This window comes from Peromyscus californicus, unplaced genomic scaffold (assembly GCF_007827085.1).
Source record: "Peromyscus californicus insignis strain IS unplaced genomic scaffold, ASM782708v3 Scaffold_8__1_contigs__length_139910024, whole genome shotgun sequence".
Classification (NCBI taxonomy): Eukaryota; Metazoa; Chordata; class Mammalia; order Rodentia; family Cricetidae; genus Peromyscus; species Peromyscus californicus.
Window position 1 is genome coordinate 48,726,559 of NW_026294606.1, and position 27,200 is coordinate 48,753,758.

General features: G+C 37.6%; 1 protein-coding gene across 4 annotated transcripts in view; it reads right to left on the reverse strand.

The window, feature by feature from the left end:
* Lyst (lysosomal trafficking regulator) overlaps positions 1–27,200 on the reverse strand; it is a 158,115-nt gene that overhangs the window by 36,805 nt on the left and 94,110 nt on the right. For all 4 annotated transcript variants that reach the window (XM_052726905.1, XM_052726902.1, XM_052726904.1 and 1 more), the window contains exons 28-40: positions 27,022–27,174; positions 23,263–23,454; positions 18,795–18,973; positions 16,960–17,166; positions 14,165–14,341; positions 13,118–13,194; positions 12,609–12,797; positions 9,538–9,683; positions 9,359–9,455; positions 8,392–8,453; positions 6,519–6,574; positions 5,677–5,829; positions 2,498–2,742 (exon numbers count right to left, since the gene is read on the reverse strand). In XM_052726905.1, the coding sequence (XP_052582865.1) occupies positions 2,498–2,742; positions 5,677–5,829; positions 6,519–6,574; positions 8,392–8,453; positions 9,359–9,455; positions 9,538–9,683; positions 12,609–12,797; positions 13,118–13,194; positions 14,165–14,341; positions 16,960–17,166; positions 18,795–18,973; positions 23,263–23,454; positions 27,022–27,174 (1,933 nt within the window). The remainder of the gene's footprint in view (positions 1–2,497; positions 2,743–5,676; positions 5,830–6,518; positions 6,575–8,391; positions 8,454–9,358; positions 9,456–9,537; positions 9,684–12,608; positions 12,798–13,117; positions 13,195–14,164; positions 14,342–16,959; positions 17,167–18,794; positions 18,974–23,262; positions 23,455–27,021; positions 27,175–27,200) is intronic.

Here is a 27,200-nt window from a genome sequence, read left to right on the forward strand (position 1 = left end):
TAATGTTGGATCTTCAGGCTGTTCCTAGATTTTAGATACTTTGAAAAATTACAGGAGCACCACATTCCTAGCTAAATCTTTACATACAGTGCCAGATACCAAAACAAGCAAAGAACCAGGCAAGTTCAGGTCCCAGTTCTCATGAAACAACTGCTGGTTGGAACCTTTATGTTGAGCACATGTCCTTTAGTATTCCTAAGAATAATTCCTAGATGCTAACTTGCTAATGCACATCTAACAGTTTTTTGGATACACACTGTCAAACTCCTTTCCAGAAAGGCCACATATATTTATAGCAGTAATGTGTAAAATGTTCAAATGTCCAACAGCTGTGTATATAGTATCTACAAGACAGACAATGTACCACTGTGGATTAACTTGAACCTGATTTCTTGAGAAAGGGCCAAATCAGGCCTATTTTGGAGGAGTTATAATCAAGATATTTATAAACATCCTGAGTGAAATATTTGAAGTCAATTTTTCTTTAAATAAGAGAAATTTTTTTTCAAACTAAATGAAATATTTGCCAATGAATTTGGGCTTTCTGGTTTCTTTAAAAATAACAGTTTATTCAAGAAAGGCAGAAAAAAAATGCTATATACTTTTCCTTTAATTCTCAAACTTCAAATTATGGAATTACCTCCAAAGGTACCAATGACCTTTGTCTCATGCCTCCCACCCCATGTGTTTTTTTCATGCATGTGTGCACATGTATGTTTCAATTTTTTAAAAGTATAGAATGAACATTTTTTTTTCCTTCAAGACAGGGTTTCTCTGTATCGTTTTGGTGCCTTTCCTGGATCTCACTCTGTAGACCAGGCTGGCCTTGAACTCACAGAGATCCGCCTGGCTTTGCCTCCTGAGTGCTGGGATTAAAGGTGTGTGCCACTACTACCCAGCTAGAATGAACATTCTTAATCTAGAGATCTGAAATCCAAAATGATCCTAAATTCAAAGCTCCATAACACACCACGCATCACAACCAGTCAGACTTCGGAGCATCTTAGACTTCACATGCTTAGATTTGGGATGTTCAACTGGTAGTCTGCAAACATTCTAAAACTCAGAAATCCAAAAAGTACTTATGATCCTAAACATTTTGGATAAGGGACATGTAGACTATAAAATGATTAAATAATGTATTTTTTTTAATTTCAAGAGGTTTCAGCTACTTGTTCTTTTTGCCATTGTTCTCTTGGATCCTCAGACTGTCCTATCTTTGGTAATGAGAGTCTACTAAGTTTGTTTCTATGTTGTTTCCTTGTTCTCCAATAAAACAAGGTATCTTAAGCTCAGCTTCTCCATTTTCTTTTCATAAATTTAGAAGAGATAAAAGGATTAGTGTGCTGGCTAGTCTTGATACAAGCTGGAGTTCTCTAAAATTCTCAATGAGGAAATGCCTCCATAAGATCTATCTGTAGGGCATTTTCTTAATTAGTAATTGTTGGGGGAGGGCCCAGTCCATTGTGGATGGTTTCATTCCTGGGTGTGTGGTCCTGGGCTCTATAAGAAAGTAGGCTGAGCAATCCATGATGAGCAAGCCAGTGAGCATGCTCCACAGCCTCTGCATCAGCTCCTGTCTCCAGGTTCCTGCCCTGTTTGAGATCCTGTCCTGGCTTCCTTTGATGATGAACAGCAGCATAGATATGTAAGCTTAATTAACCCTTTTCCTCTCCAACTTGCTTTTTGGTCATGGCATTTCATTACAGCAATAGCAAATTATAACTAAGACAGATAGGGAACCATCCTTATGCAATTTCTACTGAAATAACTGATTCAAGCAATAAAGCCATGGATGAAACTATTAGATAAAAGTTCAGTGTGAACCTGCACCTACAAACCATCATAAGCATCCTCAGAGAAGAGCATTATAGCCCTCCTGATGGTAGGTAGTGACATCAAATTCACACAGCCATCTATAGTGGATTCCTCCCAAAATAAAGGGTAAGTTGAATACAAGTAAGCCTTTTGAGCTAATCACTGCTCTTTGGCAAACAGAGACTTTTGAACAAATGTTATTATGCTGCAAAAACAAAAAAAATACATATAAAAACTTAAAGGACTTTCTAGTAATTTTTTTACATGTCTGCAATCAAATGCAATGACAGACATGACTCAAAATAACCAATTATAAAAGGCATTGTTGAGATAAGCAGGAGACAGTGAATATGGATGGTATGTTAGAAATTATCAGGATTGTTTATTTTCTTAGATAGGATAATAGCACTGTAATAATGTAAGGAAACATCCTATTGTTACAAAAGATGTATACAGTAGAACTCAGAGGTGGCATAACTAGATATTTGAAATAAAAAGAAAAAAATAATGCAAGTTTGGTAAAATCTTCATAATTCACAATTGCTGAATTGGGGAAGATGAATTATAAAGGCTTCATTAATCATTAAATTTTTGTGCATATTTGAAAGTTTTCAAAGAAAAAATTTAATGGCATAAATTCAGCATATATATAAACCCAAAATGTAATGCTTTTACTTGCCTATAGATAGACGGATCATTGAGGTCAAGAGTCTCACTAACATAGTCAGAGAGAATAAAGGGGAACACAGGGTATTGCATGAGATCATTGAAGGATCGGCCGGCATGCTTGTTTAAATGAGTCAAATATTCAAAATTGGTTATTTGTCCAGTATACCACAGGTTTGTCAGAGCAGTGATATTGCCATACTCCAGAAGATTGGGGAGGTTATTTGTGAGAATGCTCTGGTACACATCATCACGAACCTAAAAGGGAAGGAGAAAAAGAAAGACCAGATATTTTTAGGCTTATTGATATGTCCCTGGAGAAGAAGTAGAACATTGTAGATATGTTATTAGTCTGAAATCCTCCAAGAAATCTGCATTAAATGGTAGAGAACCAAATCTAACTGCAGTTTTCTTCCGGAGGCAGGCTCTTAGTCATTAGGCTTACTGCTGGATAAATCTGATAGTAAAATTACCTGGCAGAAATTTCTGTGTTATCTGTTCATAATTCCCAAGGAAAGTTATGCACAGAAATCACTTAGACATAGATACTAAAAACAAAAAAATTCAATAAAAGTACAGCATGATGGTATAAAAAGAGTGTGGTATTCTTCACTGACTTACTCTTCAGGGATTGCATTAGAACAGATCTGGTCTGTGTGTTCCTGCTAAACCCTTCATGCTGTTATTATATCAGTAATATGGAAGTGATAATGTTTACCTCACAAGAATTAAATACAATGTCCTATGTAAGTAGGATACAAATCCACTACTGACTGAAAACAAAAAATTTCCCCCAACTCCTGTGGTTCTTGGGATTGAACTCAGGGCCTTGTTCATTCTAGGCAAACATTCTACCACTGAGCTACATCCCAGTTCTATAGAAACGTTTTTTCAGAGATTAGTAAAAGTTCTGTAAAAGGGGTTTTCTGACTCTTCCAAAACAAACAAATGAAAACCCCAACAAAACAAACTAAATACACCTCAAAGTCTATGTGTTCAGGTGTAGGAAGAAGAGCTCCTGATGTGACGATGAGAGGCTAGACTGAACGGAAAGGACAAAAAGAGCAATGTAGGGACAGACAGACACAGTGCCAAACAACCGACACTGTCACCTAAAATCAAGGGGTGCCAAACGCTGGCACCCAACCAGCTGGATAGGAATCTGTGACGGAGTGTGCAGTCACTCTGGAAGGAAAAAGCTTTCATCCTCCCAGCACATAAAGACACCTACATGGCAGGAGTGTCCAGATGCAGGCAATGGGAAACAGAACACAGGCAGGCTAGACAGTCTGTAGAGAGAGCACAGTGCTTGGGGACTACACAGTCCTGCCGAGCAAGACAGCACACTGAAGGTGGCAGGGGTGCTGGCTACCAGGCTACAGAGGGGCTGCTTGTGGTGGTTTGAATGAGAATGGCCCCCAGAAGCTCATATGTTTAGGAGTTTGGTCACCAGGGAGTGGAGCTGTTTGAAAGGATTACAAGGACTAGGAGGCGTGGCCTTTCAGTAGTAGGTGTGTCACTGGGGGTGGGCTTTGAAGTTTCAAAAATCCATACTAGCCCCCCCTTTTCTCCCACCTCTCTCTCCCCCCGCCCTGTGTGTGTGTGTAACAGAGTATAGCTCTCAGTTACTGCTTCAGCACTATGCCTGCCACCACGCTCCCTGCCATGATGATAATGGATTAAACCTCTGAAACTTTAAGCAAGTCCCAATTAAAAGCTTTTTTTTTTTTTTTTTAGTAAGAGTTGCCATGGTCATGTGTCTCTTCACAGCAATGGAACAGTGAGTAAGGCACTGCTATTTTATACAGTCAGGGTCAAGAGGAAGGGGATGATGTTTGGTACAGTAAGGAACTCTGCTGAAGAGACACTTGATCAAGAGGCCTGAGGAAAGTGACAGAGCAAGTCAGTGGGAGTTCCATGGAGAAAAGTATTCCAGGCAGCAGTCAAGTACAAAGGCCCTGCAGCATCAGTGCGTCTGATATATCCAAGGAGAAGAAAACTATATCGAGTATGAGTACAGGAGAGAACGGCAGATGCAGGCAAGAGATAACAAGGGGCCTGACTACCTGGGGCTTGATCAGGCTCTTGTAAGAGCTTTGACTCTCAGTGAGTGGCATGAGAAGTGACTACAGAGTCTTGAATACAGAAATGAAACAGACTGAAGGGGTGGGGTATGGATGTAGCTGGGCCAGTTAGGAAGCTGTTATAAATGCTTCAGGTGAGAAATGATGGTGGCTCAGAGCAAGACTGTAGCAATTTAGTCAGGCCAAGGCTATGCTTGGATTGAGTACACATGCAGAGGGGGAGGAATGGCAGTCTACTAGGATACTTTCAAGGTTTTCAGTTTGGGCAACAGGGAGATGGAGGTTCCATTTATGGAAGGATATTTTCAGGGAGAATCTTACCTTTAGTTTGAGATACCACTTGGCAACTCCAAGTGGAGATAGCAAGGCAGAGTTAAATAAGTGGGTGTGATGTGTAGGGTATAGGTCTGGGCACTGATACAGAGCTGAAAGTTGTAGGATACAGACTGCTTTGAAAGCCTTGAGATAGATGAGAAGAGGTCTGAAGAATGAGTGTGAGCTACTCAAGAAGGATACTCAAACATGCTGAGTGGGAAAGCTGACGAGGGGAAAAAGATGGAAGCCCAGGAGCCTAGAAAGGAAGTTGTCATGAGTGGAAAGGAAAGGCTAGTCAGCGTATCAAATGCTTCCGGTGGGACAAGTAAGGTGAGGAACACAGAGTTAGAATAGAGGCTAGGGCGACCTGGGCAGGATGATGAGAAGAAAGCAGGAGTGGAGCATTTCTGGAGAGAACCTAAGGGACCAAAGGGAGCAGAAGGGACTGCAGGGACAGGCTGGTGGCAGCCAGCAGATGTAACTCTTCCCAAGGTTTTCCATAAAGAAAGTAGGGCCGTGGGGCAATTAATGGCATGTCGAGGAGGGATCCCAGCCTGAGCAAGTACTAGCTACTCCTTTTAGCCACTTTGGGAACTTCAAATTTAACATTTTAGAGGTCAGAGAGAATCTTTATAAGAGTAAGGACTCCCTTAATTAAGATATAAGGTATATTTTATATAGTTTTAGAGTACCAATTTAAGAAAATTAACATTCATTTAGCTAAACTTCATAGAATCAGTAGCATCATTGGTCACATGATCATTTCAGCAAATCTAAATAGTGGTGGATTTACCTTGGTATTGTCAAATGCCAACAGCAGTGTTCTGCCATTTGTTAAAAAGATTTCTACAGCATTATCTCTCAGTTGCCACCAGCGCCTGTGAACTTCTTTAATTTCCTCGTATGTCCAGGAAAAAGATGCTGGTTCTAACTCCCCCTGAAGGCTCTAAGACAAAGGAAACAGACAAAAATATTTCCATTACATGAAACTAATTATTTTGGCTTTAAATATCAAAACAAAATGCATAATCTTTCTTCCATGACAAAAAGTTAAGACTATCTGGAAACCTTCCCATTACATAACACTGTACATGTTAGACAAAATTTAGTAGTAAAAAACAAAGAGTATTTCTAGACCTGTTTAGGGTTATAGAATACTGAGCAGCTTTATCCTACATAATATGAGACTTCAGAGTCTTATTGGTTATTTTTACAGCGAATACTAGCATATCCAGAAGAATCTGTTATCATTACTCATCTACATAGACATCAGAATGGCTTAGTTATTCAATTAGACACAATTTTCCTTTCCTTTTGAGAGCAAAGGTACTCAACTGTGAACTGGGAGTGGCAGGGAGCATTTATTTGTTGCTGTTCAGGATAGCGATGAGGAAGAATGACATGACAGACAGAAGTGTGTTAGACTTTGAATCATAACTCTAATTGCTGAGACCCAGATTCAGAGGAAGAGGAAATAGCAGTCTTCCCTTTAAAAGGACCTTTTAAAAAGTGGCTGTAATTCACACTCGTCTACACACGGAGTAATAATGGGTGAGCACTCTCATTATATTGGATTTATGCAGTTTTAAAATTTTTTCTAGGTTTAGGTAAATATAAACTTAAGCCTCCACTCACCGAACTTTCAACTGTATCAGAAGCATTGTCTTCCACAAAATACATTCCACATTTACCTGCAGGAAGTAATTGGACAGAAGGGTTTGAAAGTATGTGTGCACTGTTCTATTTGGTGAAATGTGGGGACCTCTGAAGTCCTCTGGCTTGAGTTTGAAAACCAACAGCTATAAACAGTTCCACACACTCAATAGAGACTTTAAAATAGTACTCATAAGATCTTAGTTGCTTAATCTCTCTGTGCCTTAGTTTTCTTACTAAAAAAGGGTTGTGTGAGAGCTGAATTTCCAAAACTACCATTAAGATAAAATTAGAATATATATAAAGCATGTATCAATACTGCCTAGCTACTGACTCATTCTACTATTATCTTTTTCTTATAGTACAAGCACACTGATTTGCTTTATTCTGTTACTTGCTGAAGTCTCTGTTAAAATAGTAAAAAATTTAACTACAGCAATAGATTTTAACTTGAAAAATCTAAATTGTGTGTAGTAAAGGGAATGATTGAGTATAAAAATGTTCACCCATAAAGTCAACTTAATAAAAAAAATTTGAGCATGTACTTTCAGAAAATGTCATTTCTTCATATTTATTCAGTTATTTGTAGTTCTGTATTTATTTACAAACTGACCACTGTTTCCCCTCCTTCCTCTCCTCCTAGTCCCCCACCCCAGCACCTACTCTGCCTCACCCCCATCCACTCCTCCTCCATTTCTATTCAGGAAAGAGCAAGTCTCCCATTGATATCAACCAAATATGACATTTCAATTTGCAGTAAGACTAGGGACCTCCCCTCATACTAAGGCTGGACAAGGTAACCAAGTATGTGGAAAGGGGTCCCTAAAGCCAGCCAAAGAGCCAGAGACAGCCCCTGCTCCCACTGTTAGGAGGCCCACAAGAAGACCAAGCTATACAACTGTAACATATATGCAGAGGACCTAGGTAAGTCCCACGCAGGGTTCCTGGTTGTTGATGCACTCTATGAGCCCCTATGAGCCCAGGTTAGTTGATTCTATGGGTTTTCTTGTGCTGTCCTTGACCTCTCTGACTCCTACAATCCTTCTTCCCCCTCTTCTGCAGGATTCCCTGAGCTCCACCTAATGTTTGGCTGCGTGTCTCTGTATCTGTTTCCATCAGTTGCTGGATAAAGCTTCTCTGATGACAATTGGACTAGACTGTGGTTTTGTTTTTTTTGAGGCTTCAGTTACTTTTGGTCAACCATGATCTGAAAATATTCCATTGAAAATTTAAAAAATAAATATTTTTAAAATTTCAATCATGTTACTCTAAGTGCATGATGAAATCTGGTTCTGTCCTGCTCCGTCCTATCTGAAATACGAACCATCTCTTCGGGTAGTGTATCCAGGTCTACTAGTTAGCCAATGGCTGGCCACCAGGTTGACTGCTATAATGTTGAACACCTTATGACCAAATAACCTTTATTTCACTTTAATAATGCCCCCCCAAAGCAAGAGTAGTGATGCTGGTTAGTCACATATGCCAAGAGAAGCCATGAAATTGTACTTTTAAGTAAAAGGTGACAGTACAATAAAATATGTTGAGAGGGCTCATATTCATTGAGCCTTTATGGTGGTGTTATTTTGTTAGTTATTTTTGTTAACCTCTTTCTGTGGCTAATTTATAATTTAACTTTATCATGCTGTATGCACTCGGGAAAACAGTACTATCTGTGCTTTCAAGCATCCACTTGGGCCCTATAGGTAAATGGAGTAAACTGTCTCTATAATGTCAAAGCAAAGCCACCTACGTGATATTAAAGAAACTTTACCTCTGTATAAAAAATGCTTCAAATTATTTAAGAATAAAGTAAGGAAGGGTGAACATGAGTGAAATTCTTTTGAAGCCAACTTACCTAACAACAATTCCCCAGCTGTCTCCTTGGATGGTGCAACACTGATACATCTTCGATTCACTCTGTCAAAACATGTTTAAAATTGCTATGATTCAATTTTTGGCTCAATTTAGACTTCAAGCTTTTTAATCTAGTAAAATATTAATGCAGAGTAGACTAGAGTTTTAGTAGCATAAGCTGGTGTGTCAAAACTCAAATGAAGATCCTGTGCTATTTATAGAGCACTCATCAGAGGAGAAGTGATGGAAATCTTTAGGAAAGTCCAAGGACTCCTGCAGCTGCCTGTAGAATATTTGGATCTGGCCACTTAAGAAACACCAATGTTTCATAGTTTCAGTAAGCAACTAGACACTGTGTTAGGTCATTGAAAAACAGGGACACTGGGATCAGAACATTTCTGTTCTGAAGTCACTGTCTTTTAGCCTGTATGGTTTCTAACTATAACGTGAGTACAATAGTAATAACCACCACAAGAATATGGCAACACTGTTAATTAATAACCAATACATACTGACACATTTAATATTCAGCAATACTATGGAAGCCTGTAGATGACAATTTGCCTTACTTACGAAGTGGGAAAACTGAAGCAGAGAGGCTAAATAACATGCCCAAGATCAGGTGGGTAGGCAGGGTAGGAACTGGAATTTGACCCTTTATGTCACTACATTCCACTCCTGTGGTGGCACCAGCAGCAGCTCTATCTACTTTATAGTGACTAAAAAGTCAGCTATAAAATATACATATGCTAGGAAGGGTCAGAGCATGATGACTGACGTCCATTAACGCCCAGTGTTAGAGATGGCATTTGGAGTTTGTCATTCAACCTTGTCCTGTCTCAAGCCTCTTTTGTTTAAGACTTTCCTAACCTCACAGCATTATCTGAAACCAACACCAAACAAAACCTACAATGAGCTATTTTTGTACATTCATCAAAGAGTGAAGGGAGGCATGTACTTAGATCTACCTTATGGATTCACTTGCAGCTTTGTCTTTGACAGTAGAGGAGAAGGAAGAATGAGTTTTATCTTCAAATAGGTAAGAGAGTGGTGGCTTGACAACACCTGTTGAGAAAAAAGTCCACAACATTGATCTAATAACCAGTTCCCTGCCATACCTACAGGTCAAGTCCAAAGTCATTATTACCTTCTGACTTTTGTCTGTCCCTAAGGAGATACTTATTTGGAATAGTTAAATAACATCGCTGCAAACGTCTCCTCTCTCGGTTTGGTCCTTCTGTTGGATCCAACTGCCATGAAGTTGGATAGTAGATTGGATCATACCAGACTGCTCTGCAAGTTGAAATCAAACATCTTAGTGGTCATCCAAGGGCTTGCAGCCTTAAAACCATTATAGAGACTGAGTAAATAAATACAATGGGCCTGTTTAATTATAAAACAGCCAGCCGGGCGGTGGTGGCACACGCCTTTAATCCCAGCACTCGGGAGGCAGAGCCAGGCGGATCTCTGTGAGTTCGAGGCCAGCCTGGGCTACCAAGTGAGTTCCAGGAAAAGGCGCAAAGCTACACAGAGAAACCCTGTCTCGAAAAACCAAAAAAAAAAAAAAAAAAAAAAACCAGCCATTTGTACATTAGGGGAAACATACATAGGATAAAGACTAACACAGAAAGTGAGTGTCTGTCCTGAGTCCAGTTCCCAAGTTCCCTCCTGGAGTAAGCGCTGCCTCTACTGTCCTGTATCTACTAAATTTTATGTTCCAAAATTTAAAGGAAATTTGAGGTTATAATTACATCATTTCTACCTTCTCTTTCCTCCTTCCAACCCCCCCTACATATTCTCCCTTGTTCTTTCAAATTCACTTCCCTTTTCATTCAAATAACAATTTTTAATTATTATACATTCTTTCATATTCTATCTCTCTCTCTCTCTCTCTCTCTCTCTCTCTCTCTCTCTCTCTCTCTCTCTCTCTCTCTCTCTCTCTCTAAACATATAAACACTATGTGTGCATATTTTCGGGGCTGACCACTTGGTACTGATAAACAATTGCTGTGCTCTTCCCTGGGGAAAACTATTTCTCCCACTCTCAGTATTCCTTAGTTGTCTGCAGTCCTTTGTCTAGCACTGAGGCCTCATGAGATTTCCCCCTTCCATGTTAAATATACTAACAATTTAAAAAGATGTGCCCCTACTACTGCAAAACTTTATCAGCCTTATACAATACACTATACCTAACATGGTTATTAGCTAATGGAAAATTTTCTCCAAATTAATTTTTTAGAGTTCCCATTTTTTCCTACTGATCAAAACTAGTTCCTTTTTGTAGTATATGTCACATTTTAAAAATTTAGATATTAGATGAAAGAAAAGAGTAAAACTATAGTAAGTACATTTTTTAGAAAGCAGATAAAAAAAAATCACCCTTAATTCTATTACCCAGAACATTACTTTCTGTCATCATAATGTATCTAGCTATGCTACTGGTAATACTCCTTTGTTGCTCCCAACTAATTTACTACCTTCTGCATTTTGAATCCTTTCCTTAGGATAGACTCACTAAACTATTTCCAGAGCAAGAAATATTCGTAGGGCTCCTACATGCACTGTTCCAAGGTACACCACCACCAAAACTCTGAATAACAACAGCTAACATGTTCAGCTAATGTCCTGTTGTTGATATTGGCACAAGAAAAAAAAATCTAAACAAAAAATTTAAAGGATCGAAATAATGGTTTTAAAAATCAAATTCACAGCTGACACTGGGGGCACATGCCTGTAATCACAGTAACTGGTAGGGAGAGGTAGGAAGATTAAGAGTTCAAAACCCTTCTCAGCTACACAGGATGTTCAAGGCCAACCTAGGCTATATGAGACTCTGTTCTCTCAAAGAACCATAAAGCAGACAAAAAAGTCAAATTACCCTCTGTCAATACTAAGTATTTTCAATTTGTTTAAAAAGTCTAATGTATATTAAGAGAGCACTCATGGTTTTTGCTCTTTTGAACTTTAGGAAAAGTAGAATTATACACTTATATCTATGTAAGTTATCAAAATTAATAAAAATATTAATTCTTCCACACATTTTCTGAAAACAAATTTTCTTACTTTTTAGTCATCAAATATAATAAACATCAATTAAAATTAAAATTCAAAAACCACTGAATTCTTTCCATTTTTCTGTTGTACTCCACTGAGAATGTTATCAATTCTATAGAGATATATACCCCAATTTCCCAATTTCATCTACTTAAAAATTTTTGGGGGGGGGGTACTGGTGATTGACCTCACGGTTTAGCACATGCTAGGCAAGCGCTATTTTTATAAACTTTCAAAGTATAATTTCCATCATTATGTAACCTTTAGTGTATTTTAGCACTCAAAGTCAGGCTAGCAAGCTATCTATCTTTTTTTTCGAATTTTTTTATTCATTTTACATATGTAACTAGCTATCTTAATTAAATATAAAGAATGACACATTAATTTTCTTTTTAGTCATTCACAATTTATCTTTTTAAAAAGATTTATTTTTACATGTATGAGCATTTTTCCTGCATGTATGAATGTGGACCATATGTGTGCCTAGTGCCTGAGGAGGCCACAAAAGAACACTGGATCTCCTGGAACTGGAGCTACAGATGATTTGTGAGCTGCCACATGGGTGCTGAGGGACTCAAACCTGTCCTCTGCAAGAGCACAAGCACTCTTAACCACTGAGCCACCTTTCCAGCCTTCCCTGATGCACCTTTAAAATCACACTAATAAAGTCTAAGCTAGAAAAAGATCTATTTCTCAACCACACTCTTTTGACAATTTCTCTATCCTTTTGCAAAAGAAATTTTTTTAATTGAAGTCAATTTTACTATCTGAAAGAGCTACTGCTTACATGTTTTTCTTCAAGAATTAAAAAAAAAACCTCAGCCGGGCGGTGGTGGCACACGCCTTTAATCCCAGCACTCGGGAGGCAGAGGCAGGCGGATCTCTGTGAGTTCGAGGCCAGCCTGGTCTACAGCGCGAGATCCAGGAAAGGCGCAAAGCTACACAGAGAAACCCTGTCTCGAAAAACCAAAAAAAAAAAGAAAAACCAAAAAAATAAAATAAAATAAAAATTAAAAAAAAACCTCGTGATTATTTTTAAAGATTAAAAACTGGTAATTAGATAAAAATGTTCCCTTAAATAATTTATAAATCTGAATTCTATAGTGAAAACAGTGGTTGACATCACATACAAAAGCTGAACCCAGACATGTTCCCAGCACATACCTGTCATGTGTCAGCTGCTGGATGAGTTCCTGCCAGTGTCTGCTGGCACTCAGGTCAACTTTGTACATCCCTCTGATGTGCTGAATCACCTTTTTTCTTTCAATTCCTTGGGAGAGAGATATGGCCTGGGTGATATCTGCAGCTATTTTAGATATATCCTTGGATTTTAAATCGAGTCGCTGAAAGAGACTAAATAAGATTGTTTCAAAGTTGAGTATCCATGGAACATTAAAAATACTTTAATAGTACATCTGAGGGCTGGGGGTACAGCTCAGTGGTATAGTACTTGACTAGCATGCATGAGAACCTGAGTCACATCTCTAACATTCCATATATATACATACACATGCATATAGACTCATACACACACAGGAATAAACACATATGAATACATATAAAAAAGTAACCTCACAAGTTTCAAAAATCAAAGCAAAAGAAAAAAAAAAGACTAAATGTACAGAATTGGATGACTTCTGAAGGACAGGACTTTGGAATACGTTGTAACTCACCTTTGTTGATTATTGTTAACTGTTTTCTGCCACGCGCCTTTACTAACATTCTCTTCATTTTCGTATTTCTTTTGTTCCTAAAAGATTTAAATAATAATATATGAAACTTATTCTCCCTTTTCTTTTTTGAGACAGGATCTCATGTATCTCAGACAGGCACTGAACTCACTATGTAACCAAGGATGACCATAAACTCCTAATCTTCCTGTTTCAGTTTCTCTAGTACAGGGATTATAGGTGTGAACCAGTACATCCAGGCCCTTTAGGTGAGCACTCTACAAACTGATCTACATCCTGAGCCCCAAAACTTGTCATTTCTCATATAATATTGGCAATGGGCTTAACAATGCAATTTTGAAAGCAAGTTAATAAAGGAAAAATTAATCTCAAGAGACCAGACTACTGAAATATATAAGCCACATAAACATTATAATTTCCTTCTTTTTTTTTTTTTTGTATAATTCAAGCGATTGAAATTAGAACAAGAAAGTTAAGTATGTTCCCCAGCCTGCTGAGTTTACAAAGCTACCTGCTTATTTCACTGGCCTATTAAAGAGTCCTTCAGTCCAGGTAGGTTTCAACTTGCTTGTCACTACAAAATCTGTCCTTCATGGGGTTATGAAAACAGCTCGGCCATTAAGAGCACTTGCTGCTCTTGCCAAGCTGGAGTTCATTTCCCAGCACCCGCATGATGACTCACAACCACCTGGAACTCTGATTCCTCTTCAGATCTCCAAGGTCACTGCACATACGTGATACACAGACTTACATGCAGGCAAACACCCACATACATAAAATAAATTAAAAAAAATTCTTTCCTTCTTTGAAGGCTAGAGATAATGGATGATAAGAATCAAAGAGAATAGGAAGTTCCTCAAAATAAGTCTATTTTTTTCTTTCTTGATCAAAAACTCTTGTAGTAAAAATGAAAGAATCATTGCAAGCTGATCAGCAATGTTACCGAATAATGAAAAAGATCTTTGAGTCACTGTGTTAAGTGTGCACAACAGGATCTCCTAAAAAAACAACCCTGATTGACAGACTCACCTCTTTGATCATTTTAATGAGCTCTGGTTTGGAAGGCGCACTGGGAGGGATGTACTTGTGGCCACATAATTTTAAAGCATTCATAAGCAGTTCTGCTGTGCCCAGTTCTTCTTCATTTAACTCATCTTGGTGATTATGTATCAACTCTGACAAATATAAAACCAACTTGGCTCCATGCTTTAAAAAGAAAAGTAATAATGCTCTAGTTATAAAGAATTTTAATTTCTTCCATTTAAATTATTTAATAATAAATTTAATTATATTTCTATTTTTTGGTTTTAAATTATTTAATAATAAATTTAAATACATTTCTAAAATTAGCTTGTTGGGTCTGACTTCAATACAGCTGCAAAAAAACATGATAGGGTATATGAAAAATTTAATTATGTATTAGATATTCCTAATTGTATTTGCTTTGATAATAAAAAAAAGTGTTTTAAAAAAGAATCTAGAAAATGTCATGATTTCTACAAACTACTTTTAAATAAAGGAGAAAAAGAAGAAATGATGTCACCAGTATGAGAGAGATGCTATCAAATATTAAATCTATATTTAATATGATGGTTATGTGGTATTCATCATATTATTCTATTTCTCTGTGTATATTAGAAACTTTTCATAAATGGTTGAAATGAAGCAATCTAGTTAGCCAGCTTCTAGGGAGAATTTGATAAGGAAAAACAGAAAATAAATGGGGATAAAAGAAAAGACAAAAACAATGAACTAGAAGAGAAACTTGTCTTTTAACTTAAAGTAAAAGTAGGTCTCCATCCTCTTTCCTTTGAGTTTCACTCAGGAGAAAATGGTAAGGTTTCAGGAACAAAAGACTATCCCTAGCCTGTCAACACTGACTCCTCTCTAGGAAAAGAAGAGACAAGAAACTAAAGGCAGTAAGATCCTGCATCTCATGAGCTCCACATGAGTTGACATGGCGAGGGCTGGTGAGGACCAGCCTTAAGAGCAGACCTAAAGCCAAAATTCTTAAGGTGATGAGTTCTTAAGGTGATGACGGCTTCCTCTCAAGTGCAAACTCAAACCAAATTTTGGTTCCTACTTTTGTTAGGTGGGCCTTCACATTATACCTATCACATCTGACTGTCATGGGTACATACATGTTAAACAATAATTATGCCAACAAACTAAAACACATGCCCTTTACTTTAAAAATTTTCAATGACACAAACATCACTGAATTTGGCTTTACGGCATTTTAAACTGTGGATAGAATTAAATGTCAACAAATGGGTCTAGAAACGATTACATCTTAGGTGATATTTAAATTAACATGCTGAATCATAGCATGTTGCTAAGAGCCTAAGATGAACATATGCAACAGTGAAAGTAGCAAAGCTTATTTCAAGGCAGCATTTTCAATTAGTCAGAAGACAGCTGCTACCTGACCAAAGAGGAAAAGCAACAGACGCTGTGAGAGTAAAAGCACTGAAGATTGGCAAATAGAGAAGGCGGTGCATGACGGGGGACTTTCCCGTGTGTCTTAAAAGTATGTTCGCTTTACATTAAATCTACTTAAGCTTAGTATTCGATGACATTCTAAACTATCTTTAAAAAACTATCTGAAAAAAAAAAAAGAGCCAGCAACAGTGGCTTACACCTCAGCATTTGTAGGCAAAGGCAGAAGGACTGCTCCATGATTCTGGATAGTCTGGGCTACAAAATGCAAAGAAACACCCGATTTTCTCAAACACAAAGTGCTTCTAATATCTCATTTTACTATCCTTTGATCAATAGTTTGTCAATGAGAAATGGTGTTAGGACACATGTAAAATGATCTTTTTTTCAGCTCTCAAAAAGTAGACAGCTTGGGAGGCAAAGACAGGAAGATCATATTAGCCCACAAGTTTAAGATCTGCCTGGACAACAGTTTCCATCTCAAAAAACCAAACCAAAACAAACTGACTTAAGGAACTAAATCTATTATAAATCTTTATAAATAATAAGAGTGTACAAAAGTAAAGTCTTCAGTGAACATTCTCAGGAGGAAGTGTTCTGAATGTACTAAAGGAAAGGAGAAGCAGAAGACACACAGGTGAGCTAGTCAAGGGCTAAGGGGTGGACTGAGGAGAGGACAGTGCCCTCCCTGTTCTTGGTGAGCCTCACGTATGGCAAGAGGTTACAAGGGGCAGTGACGAGAAACCATCTTGAAAGGAGAAGTCATTACAAAGGAGTTGAATAGAGAAACGAACCCGTGAGCTTTCCAACCCTAGGAGAGAGCCAACAGAACAAAACTTGTATGCAGCTATGAAAAGGCATAAAGAACATTCCTATAGAGGACATGCTGTCTAGTAAAGAACAAAAGAGAGTGAAGAACTCTCAACAACAAAAACAGACTCAGCAGATGGTGTTTATATAGTTATACATATATACACACATATATGGAACAATAATAATCAAAGAAAAAGGCTATTAAGTTAGAGTGTGGGAGGAGGGAAACAGGGAAGGACAGGAATGAGAAAAGGAAAGTGGGGAGACTAACATAATTAGATTTTAATTGAAAATGTATTTTAAAAAGGAAAATATTTTACAATATGGGAACAAGTAACCATATGAGACCTTATAAGAACTCAGATACAGAATTTCTAATCTAAGTCCTGGAAATAACTGGGAACAAATGGGAAATGACCACAGAAAAAGGAAAAAAAAATCAAGCCTACAAAGCACATGATGGAAGACCTCAGGTTAAATTTGTTTGGTAAGAAAACTACATTCCTGACAGCAGAAGTAGTTTAATTTCAGTACTTGTCTTGAAAGGCTTTATCAAATGCTAAGATACTTACTTGTGGGGATGGGCTAAGACAGTCTCGAAGTATATCCTGATGAGCCGGTTCATGAACTATTTCAAATATTTGTTTCCTTTCTTGGACAGTATGGGTTGGTGATAAAATATGTGCAAGCAATCTTCCAAGCTGGACTCGGAAGGTTTCCTTACAGGACCCCAAGATTTTAGTCCACTGCTGCTTACAACCACTGGTTTTATTTGAACCCTAGTCAAAATAGGAGTGATTCAGGATCAGACTTTAAAAAACTAAGTATTATTAGTAGCAGCAGTAACAGTAGTAGTATGTGTAGGAAGGTGTATGAGTGCCATAGCATGCATGTGGAGGTCAAAGGACAATTTTGTGGGGCTGGTTCTCTTCTTCCACCTTTACATGGGTTCTAGGGATCAAAATCAGGTTGTCAACATTTGTGTGGCATTTTTAACCTATTGAGCAAGCTGGACAGCTCAGGATCAGACTTCTTAAGCAATACTATACAACTTCACACAACTCAAGGAAGACAATAGAACATGACTCATTCTAGATTTAATATTCTAAGTTAGACCTCATACACATATCTACACAAATGAGAGTTTAAGAGACAAATTTGCAACAATAGTCAGAACTTTATATATATATATATATGTATATATATATTTGCTACAAGTACAAAAAGAGATAAGCACAGAAGGAAAGGCTAATGTCATGAGTCACTTTAAAAAAATCACCAAGGGCTTACAGATTGTCAATTAAAATAGAATCAAAACAACCAGAGAACAATGGCAGGTAAGGCCATCTTGATTTTACAATCTAAAAGACAAGGAACTCATAATAAAAAGTTGAGTCAGTACTACCACAGCAAGTACAATAGTTACAAATTTAGAACTATATAGAAATTGATCATCAATTTTCCCTAAAGTTTAACCAATCAGGTTATTTTAACTGTAGCTCTACCAGTAGCCTAGTATTAACCAAATCATCTGGGTTTAATACTGGAATCATTTTAGAGTCTATCCAGAACTTTAAAAAGGCTTTCCAATTACTCCTACTTTTAAGATCTCTGTTTGAGTGATTGAATTCTAAGTACATCTACAGTTTATTTAATGATCAGAGATGGGCACTAAAATCTAGTTTAGAGTCAAGAGATTGACAGTGATGACTCATGGTTTTCTATAATTAGATTGGCCTTTGGTACCACTGACAGAGTGAACTGATCGATTTGTTCCCCATGGTCAAGTATAAATGATCCAAAGAAACTCAAATGGGATGATGGTAAGTGAAGCCAGACACTCATCAATATTCTCTATATCAGTTTGAAGGCACCAGATGTTTATTCTAAGATCTAAACATTATAATAATTCAGAAACTCAAGAATATAAATAAAGCCCTTAGGAAAACAGGCTATTCATTTACAGCCACAGTAATCATCAAAACTTTACTCTTCCCTGATGCTATATGAGGTTCTTCATTTTGTAATAGGTAAGTCAGCAAACTATATTATTCTGATATTGAAATCCCAAGCCAGGCATAATGGCACACACCTACAATCTCAATTAGCAGGAGACTGAGGCATGAGAAATGTAAGTTCAAAGTCAACCTAGGCTACACAGTGAGTCCTTACTTCAAACAAACAAACAAGCAAACAAACAAACAAGCAAATCAAACCAAACCAAAACCCCACAAAATCAAAAAACCCACCCAAAAAACAAAACAGAAAAACTAATTCAAATAGTTTCAATTGTAGAAAAACACTGAATAGCAAAAAGAAATATGATTTTGGAAACTCATAGTTTAGACATGTAGACTTCTGTTCAGTTTCTGTAAGTGGACACCTTTCAAGTCATTAATTTACTTACAATAGACACTTTGAATCCATCTATCAGATACAGGAACATTTCTTTCAGAAATGGATTGTGTACAGAAGGTTGTTCATGATGCATATCTTCTTCAGAAATTTCAGTCTGGGAAACTGAGATCTTGCTTTGAGCTGCATTTTCTGGAGTTCTCAAAATGTCAATAATATCTGAATTCAACTCTTTGAATTAAAAAAGAATTAAAAAAATTAGTTAACTTACTGATATACATAGTAATGATGCTGGTAAAAATACCCTCTGTGGAAAAGATGCGGGATAAATAACACTGAGGATATTTGAGACAACCATAGAGAATTATTTTATATTTACCTAAAATTACATATATATATATATATATATATATATATATATATATATATATAAAACTGTGTGTATTTTATTTTAATGAAGTTATGCCACTTGGGATTCTCAAGAGCTATATACAAAACCTAACCTAAAAAGTCTAATGAAAACCTCAGGATTGGGCATGAAAAAACCTCCATTCAAGTAGGTGGTTAGGGGAGTCCAAGGGATCCCAGAACAATATAGGTTATTGCTGTTCTCTTTGGTTGTCTTCCAGAAGTCTGAAGATAAGTCCCTATTGCTGAAGACACCAAGCACTTTAGACACAGGATCTGGAAGATTCTAGCTGGATATGGCCTGAAAGCTTCCTTCCTGAGGACTAGTTTTCATTATGCAGGACGATGATTCAAGCTGCCAAGGAAGGCAAGCAATCCAGCTGTGACCCCTATGAACCACAATGACCAGTACAGCAAGATATTCTTTTTTTTTTTTTTTTTGGTTTTTTGAGACAGGGTTTCTCTGTGTAGCTTTGTGCCTTTCCTGGAACTCACTTGGTAGCCCAGGCTGGCCTCGAACTCACAGAGATCCGCCTGGCTCTGCCTCCCAAGTGCTGGGATTAAAGGCGTGCGCCACCACCGCCCGGCTCAGCAAGATATTCTTAAAGGTATATTTTGGCAGTAATCAACAACTGTCAAACTGGATTTAAGGGCTGCTCAACAGGAGAGAAATCGTGCCTAGTACTATAAATCTAGCCAACCACCAGTGGCTAGTGATGCCATGGATTTTGGAAGAGAACCTGCAACTGCCATTTTCCTAAACCAGTTTAATTCCTAACTGCATTCTAAATAATTATCCTTACCCTTACAGAAGAATGTAGCTCCTACCCCTCATCAATGAAGCTTCTTTTTGCAGCAGATGGAGATGACTTCAGAAAGCCACAATAATCAAAATGAATAGAACAGCTGATCATGAGGTATCCAACCCAGTGGATACATCTACAACACAACCTTACACCTACAGCTTAGAGAACATTGTGGAACTTAGGGTAGAAAAATTGTAAAAGCCAGAAGACCAAGAAGTCTTCTGTAAGATTATATCTTCTAGATATTACAGAGAAGCTGCTCTCAAGAAATTTCAACAATATGATTGCTTAAACAAGACCTGAACAATGCCAACAACAGTTGACATGTCAAAGTAGATGGGTGGAAGTGCAGAGCACACCCCTACATGAAGAGTCACAGGCAGTTAACAACTGTTGAATGAGGGAGAATTAGCCTTCCCCTGAGATGAGCACTTTAAATGGCTATCCAAAACCGACTAGTCAGTACTGAAAATATATACATACAAGCAATACTAAATGGATTTAGGAAGTTACATTTGTATCTTTATTCACATACATAATTAAAGAAAAAGAAGGCATGAATTTGAGAGGGAGCAGCAAGGGGAAAACATAGGAAGGGCTGGAGGCAGAAAAGAGAGGAGGGGAATGATACAATTATATTTGAATTAAGTTTTAAAAGTCCTCTAGCCAGGTATGGCAGTGCATGCCTTAATTCCCAGCACTCAAGAGGCAGAAACAGGAAGAGCTCTGTGGGTTTGAGGCCAGTTTGGTCTACATAGTGAGTTCCAGGACTGCCAGGGATTATAGAGAGACCCTGTGTTACACAAACAAAACATAAATAAAAGTTTTAAAATATTCTATATTATTAACTCTCTTACCATAGTATAAATGTGGTAGATGTACTAATTAGATAAAATGTGATGGAGGAGAGAATTCACTTAAAACAATATAGACATCTAAAAATAAGTATAATTCATAATAAGTTATGAAATTATAAAGGTCAAATTTGCTAACAAAGATGAAAAGTGTTAAAAATTACTAAGACCATATGACTCTTGTACAAATCAATTGCAAGGCCACATGACACATACTGGGTAGATCTGTGATGGATCTGTGATGAATGGCTACATGTACTAGCCTTTTAATACTGTAATGTGATAATCCAGGTTCAGCTTTATATTTAAGTCTGGAAGTCTATTGTCCCAAATATAAATTAAAAGAGTTAAAAATAGAACCATAGGAACATGGTTCTTGGGCTTATCATATGTTTCTTCTTCTTATCTTCCTAGGGCTACCAGAATAACTCTTTAAACAAATTTTAAAAAATTTTTATGTTTGTGAATGTTTGGCCTACATGTATGCCTGTACACCACATACATGTCTGGTGCTCTCAGAGGTCACAAGAAGGCATCAGATTCCCTGGAATTGGAGTTACAAATGGTTGTGAGTCACCATTTGGGTGCTGGGAATAGAACCTGGGTCCTCTGCAAGGGCAACAACTGCTCTTAGCTCTTGAGCAATCTCTCCAGACCCCTTGAATAGTTTTTAGAATTCTATTTTGATTCACTGATAGTGCTTTAGCTTTTTTTTTTCAGCTTTACTGAGACCTAACTGAAAGAAATTATATTCTGTATATAAAGTGTATAACCTGATGCTTTGATATACATACACACAGTCAAACGATAAAGTTAGAGAATACTCATCAGCCCTGACAGAGTTGTGTGTGTGTGTGTGTGTGTGTGTGTGTGTGTGTGTGTGTGTGTGTGTGAATATTAGCCATAGAACTGTTTTTTATTCCTTGCTTTGTACACAAGCCTGGCCTCAAACTTGTGATCCTACAGTTTCGGCCTTCACAAGTACGCAACACTGGACATAGCTATAGTGTTTTTGTTGCTGGTGTTTATTTTTTGTAGCTCTCTTGGTGAGAGAGATATTGGCTTCATGGAACAGCACATTAAAACAGCAGTGGGGTATCTCCATACAACTAGCAGAATGGTGAACTATAAAATGACGACAACTCCAGATCCTGGAGAGGGTGCAGTCAAACCTGAATTACTCATGTACTGTGGATGGGATGGCATATAAAACTGCATAGCCACTTGGGAAAAGTTAAAACTGCCATATAATCGAGGAAATGTACCTTGGGTGTTTATCCCAGAAAATGAAGGCTTATATTCACAAAACCCTGAACGTTAATGTTGCTAGAAAGTTTGTTTGTAGAAACTCCAACTGGAACGAGTTTAGATGCCCTTCAACAGGCAAGTGGTTAAACAGATTCTGGTACATTCACACCATGCACTACTGTCCCATAAAACAAACAAAATCCCAACCAAACAGATTGCTGATACATCCAAAATAAGCAGAATGACTCTCCAGAGAATTACACTGAATAAAAATGGCAACAGACTTAATATCATATTTATATGAAACATTTTTTTCCCCAAGACAGGGTCTTACTATGTAGCTCTGGCTGTCCTGGAACTCACTATGTAGACCAGGCTGACCTCCAACTCACAGAGATTTGCCTGCCTCTGCCTCCCCAGCACTCTGGGATTAAAGGTATACACCAGTACATCTGGCTTTTCTTTCTTTTTTTTTTTAAACTGCTGTGTTGCCAGGCTAGTCTGGAACTCTTAAACTCAAACAGTGCTTCCATCTCAGCCTCTAGTGCTGGTATCACAGATTTGAACCACTGTGTCTGGCGTCTTGTAAAAACATTGTAGAAATGATACAAACACAGAAATTCAGGGTAAATTTGAGGTAGGTAGGGGCTGAGGAGGAGGAAGAAAGTGAGTTTGGCCACAAAAAGGCAACACAGAAATTCCTTCTGGGGATGGAAATTTCCTCCTTGACTATATCCATGTGTCCTTCCTGAGAGTGACACTGTATTATAGTTTTGCAAGATTCCACGGGAGAAACTGCAGGATCTCTGTATTATTTCTAATAACAGCCCATGAATATATTACTTTGTCAAATGAAAAGTTGAAAAAATAGTTTTGAAATCAATGCCCAAACCTAGACTAGCACTTAACACATTAAGAAGTAGAGTATTAGCTGGGTGGTGGTGGCACATGCCTTTAATCCCAGCACTCGGGAGGCAGAGGCAGGTGGATCTGTGAGTTCGATGCCAGCCTGGTCTACAGAGTGAGTTCCAGCACAGCTAATATGGAGTTAAGTGGAGTATTAGTCTCGAACCTAAGGTTCCTTTACTCTGTGGTCTTTAAGAAGAGAAAAACAATGTCTTAAAAAAAGAAACCTAATTACCTTCATCTGACATATTTCCCTTGTGAATCTGCAGTGAAGGGGGAAAAGTGAGTTCTGGGCTACCTTGATAAATGATCCTGTTTACAGCCAAGATGGTGAGTCTCTGCAGCCTCTGGGTGAGCTCCGCCTCTGAGGCCTGGCTGGGGTGCTCCTGGCTCATCCTCCTCTGCATCATAGTGTGCAGCTCATCACTGGCCACTGAACGCATCTTCATCAGGAGAGACTCTGTCTGAGCCAGGGAGAATTTTCGAGGACCTTCAAGTACATAAATTATCCAATGCCACAGTTAATGATGACCAATGAATTTATTTTCACTATAATTTTTTGATTATTGGTCATGAAAAGAAAAACTTTTTATTGCAAAATTAATTTATATTAAGGAAAAGAGAGCAAGAGAAGTTAGTACTTTTTCCTTCTCCAAAGAAGTGCAACAGTACTTCTAATGTCAAAGTCTAAAATTATAGCACTGAAGCCAATGACACAGAAGGGTGCTTATCATTTGTCCCAGTCTGAGTCTTCTGAAAAACTCAAAGTATCAGATGGGTATGTGTGGCTTTGCTTTGATACCCCATAGACTATTTTACTGTTTCACTTCCTTGTATTCCAAAATCGTCACCAGTTTTAAAGAACAAGACATTTTACAAAAAAAAAAAAAAAAGAAAGAAAGAAAGAAAGACAGAAAGGAAGAAAAAGAAAAAAGAGCATGATAATTTTGTAATAATGTTACTATGTCCTGGTAATTCCTGTTGAATCCTATAGTTTGGAAAATTATACATAATGATAAACAAGAAATCAGTCAGCGAGAGTGAAAAGATCACAAAAGAGATACAAGTCCAGCGATTTGCCAATACAATGATTGGGGCGAACACATCATTTGGAAAGCATTTCCTGAGAAACACCTCCCCAGATTGATCCAGGCAGAGTGCTGTTCCTGCGCGTACTGCACCTGCTCTGGGAGGCACTGCACATGTGGTGCATCCAGGAGACAGCTGGGAGGAGTCTTGATTTAATGGACTGAAGAAAGGCATCGGAAGGTGACCATAGGAACCAAAATGACGTCTTGGTAGATGAGGAGTAACAGAACCCTTCACTGGAATTGAACCTTTGTTTTAAATTATGAAAACAAATATCAATTTCCATAAACTTTTTTTTACAAATTACTTGCATCTGACAAATTACTTGCATCTGACTAAATTATGACAGGTTTTAATGACTTACCCTACAAGATATTTAAATTTTTAATAGTTTTTTAGATTGTCCACTAGTAAGTATTTTTAATCAGCTAATAATCTTGGTGGGTAGAGTCATCTTTGAGGCAAAAAAAAAAGAAACAAGAAGAAAATAATTCTTAGAGGCATTAAAAATAATATAGTTGGACAATATTCCTAATCGTCAAGGTAGATTCATCCTTATATTATCCACAGATTCCTTATGTATAATCTAATGATAATCATAACCCGGGGATGGCAAGTTAGTAAGACACTAAATAAGACTCTCACATAGTCTGTATTTGTGGACGTGGATGTGTTCTTCAGTACCCATGTGTTAAAGCCACATGGTTCTGGTACAGCCTTAAGCACTTTTTTTTCTAAGCCCCCCGTTTCCTTGTTTGTATGACACATATTAGAAAATAAAGCAAAGCTTATGTCACAGGAAGATGTTTATCATTATCTGATAGTATACTCACACATTTGTTTATATGTTCATTCATCACTTCCTCCAGTTCTATGGAGATAGGTAAAGTAGGAATTTGTACATGGCTGGTACTCATTAATTATTTGATGGTGGAATGAATGAATCAAGAGCATTATTTTATGAATTAAATAAAATAATGGATATAAAATGCAATGTCTATCTCATTCCTCAAAAGAATAAAGCATCATTCATGTTGGTATTGTTTTTACTGGTTAAAATATAAAGGAAATTCATTTGTGTGCTAATTGTACTAATCTATTATCTACCTGTACAGACGACACTTTACATGGATATGTCACTTCAAATAATACCCTACTACTTCTATCTTCTTGCATTAAAGGTAATGTACAATGTTTTTTACTTAAAAAATTGCATATTGTGATCTTGTTTATAATGGCAAAAGCTAAAGTAAAAAAGCTAGGGAAGAAATTCACAGCACATAATATAGGAACTATCAAACAGTCAATAAAGGACATTTGTGTTCATTAATGTGAAAAGATGTCTATACTGATTAGAAATAGAAGTCACTTTATAAACAGTTGGTAGAGAATGATACCATTTAGGCAAAAATATCTCCCCATTCCCCCCCCCCCCCGCCCCGTGTGTGTGTGTGTGTGTGTGTGTGTGTGTGTGTGTGTGTGTCTCACAAGATTGAATCTGGCCCCATACACTGGGTTGACGGGCACTCAAAACTGTCAAACAGAAAAATACACATGTGAGGCTGAAGGGAGACTAATCTGGAACATAACAGCATCTAGCTCCTCTGTGAGTTTAAGAATGTAAAACCTACATGTGATACTGCTGGAAACAATCATGGCATCTAGGAAGCTGAGCACTGCAGTTAGATATGAAAAAGGGCACAATTTTTACCTGAGACAGAAGACAGGTATAAATGGGAGAGTGGTTCAAGAAGAGATACTCTGTCTAGATATTAAACAAGGAAGAATACATAGGGGCAGCAAATTTAGTTACATGGATGTTTTATAAGTTTGATTTAGTTCAATTTAAATATATTACTACAAACATATTTAAAAGTGTTTTCTATAAGTGGGCTTTTCATCACATGGCTTTAAAATTTTGCATAGCATTGAACACAAAGAAGAAAATTAGTACAAGGAGAGAAAGATTTGAACTTAAAAGCCTTTACAACTGTGAGAGTAGCTCCAAGAAATATACCAAGTACTCTATTCATATGTATCCAAGTGTGTGCACAAAACAGCAGCTGGACTAACATTACATTCTTACACATATTTATGTAGTTCCACTGTATATAGGTAATAGACACACATATGTATATGTTTATGTGTATATGAACAAAGATCCTAGGTTATCTTTCTATTTGTTTCTATAAAAGCAGCAGCAAGCTTTGTGGAAAATGTATCACCATTGATTGTTTGATGATCCATACAAATTCACAGTAAGCTCTGACACCGTGTGCATTCTAGCCATCTGCAAGCTACCACTATCTGCCTTGATTGCTGCCATAGGCCCAACCTGGATTCTGTACTTGGCTTTCTTCTAGTCCACAGAAGTCCTCCACAGAAGTCAGACTTCTCTCTATACAATGAACATCTATCTGATCATATCATGCATCTACTGAAAACCTGATGACTTCCATTAGGATAAAGCCTGGACATTGTCTATGTAGCCTCTTCTGGTACAATGGTTTCTGCTGAGAGGAAAATTTTCTCAGATTTTATAATTTGATTTTTGTTTGTTTGTTTTTGTTTTTTGAGACAGGGTTTCTCTGTGTAGTTTTTTGGTGTCTATCCTGGATCTCGCTCTGTAGACCATGGTGGCCTCAAACTTGCAGAGATTTGCCTGGCTCTGCCTTCCAAGTGCTGGGATTAGAGGTGCACACTACCGCCACCCGGCGATAATTTGATTTTTTTTTAAACCAAGAAATAGGTTTTAATTTCTTGGCTCTTGGAGATGAGACTCAGTATGTTAGACTGGATTGGCCTCAAACTCTCAGAGACATACCTGCCTCTGTTTCCCTAGTGCTGGGATTAAAGGCATGTGCCTCCATGCCAAGCAAGAAAAATACTTTTAATGTAAATGACATTGGAATACAGGAAAATATAGCTACCTTCAGTTTGTAATTATTAAAATACCATTAATACTCACCAGCAATGCTTCTCCGCTTCTGAGATACTGTATGGTGGTGAGCAGAAGGTGACTGGACTGTATCTGTTGGATTTTCGGAGTCATGATTGGCTGTGCTCCTTATAAATTCCAAAGCAGCCTGGAGAACTCTAAGCTGCAGGGCCAAAGCCATATCTAAACCCAGAAGAGATGAAGATGTT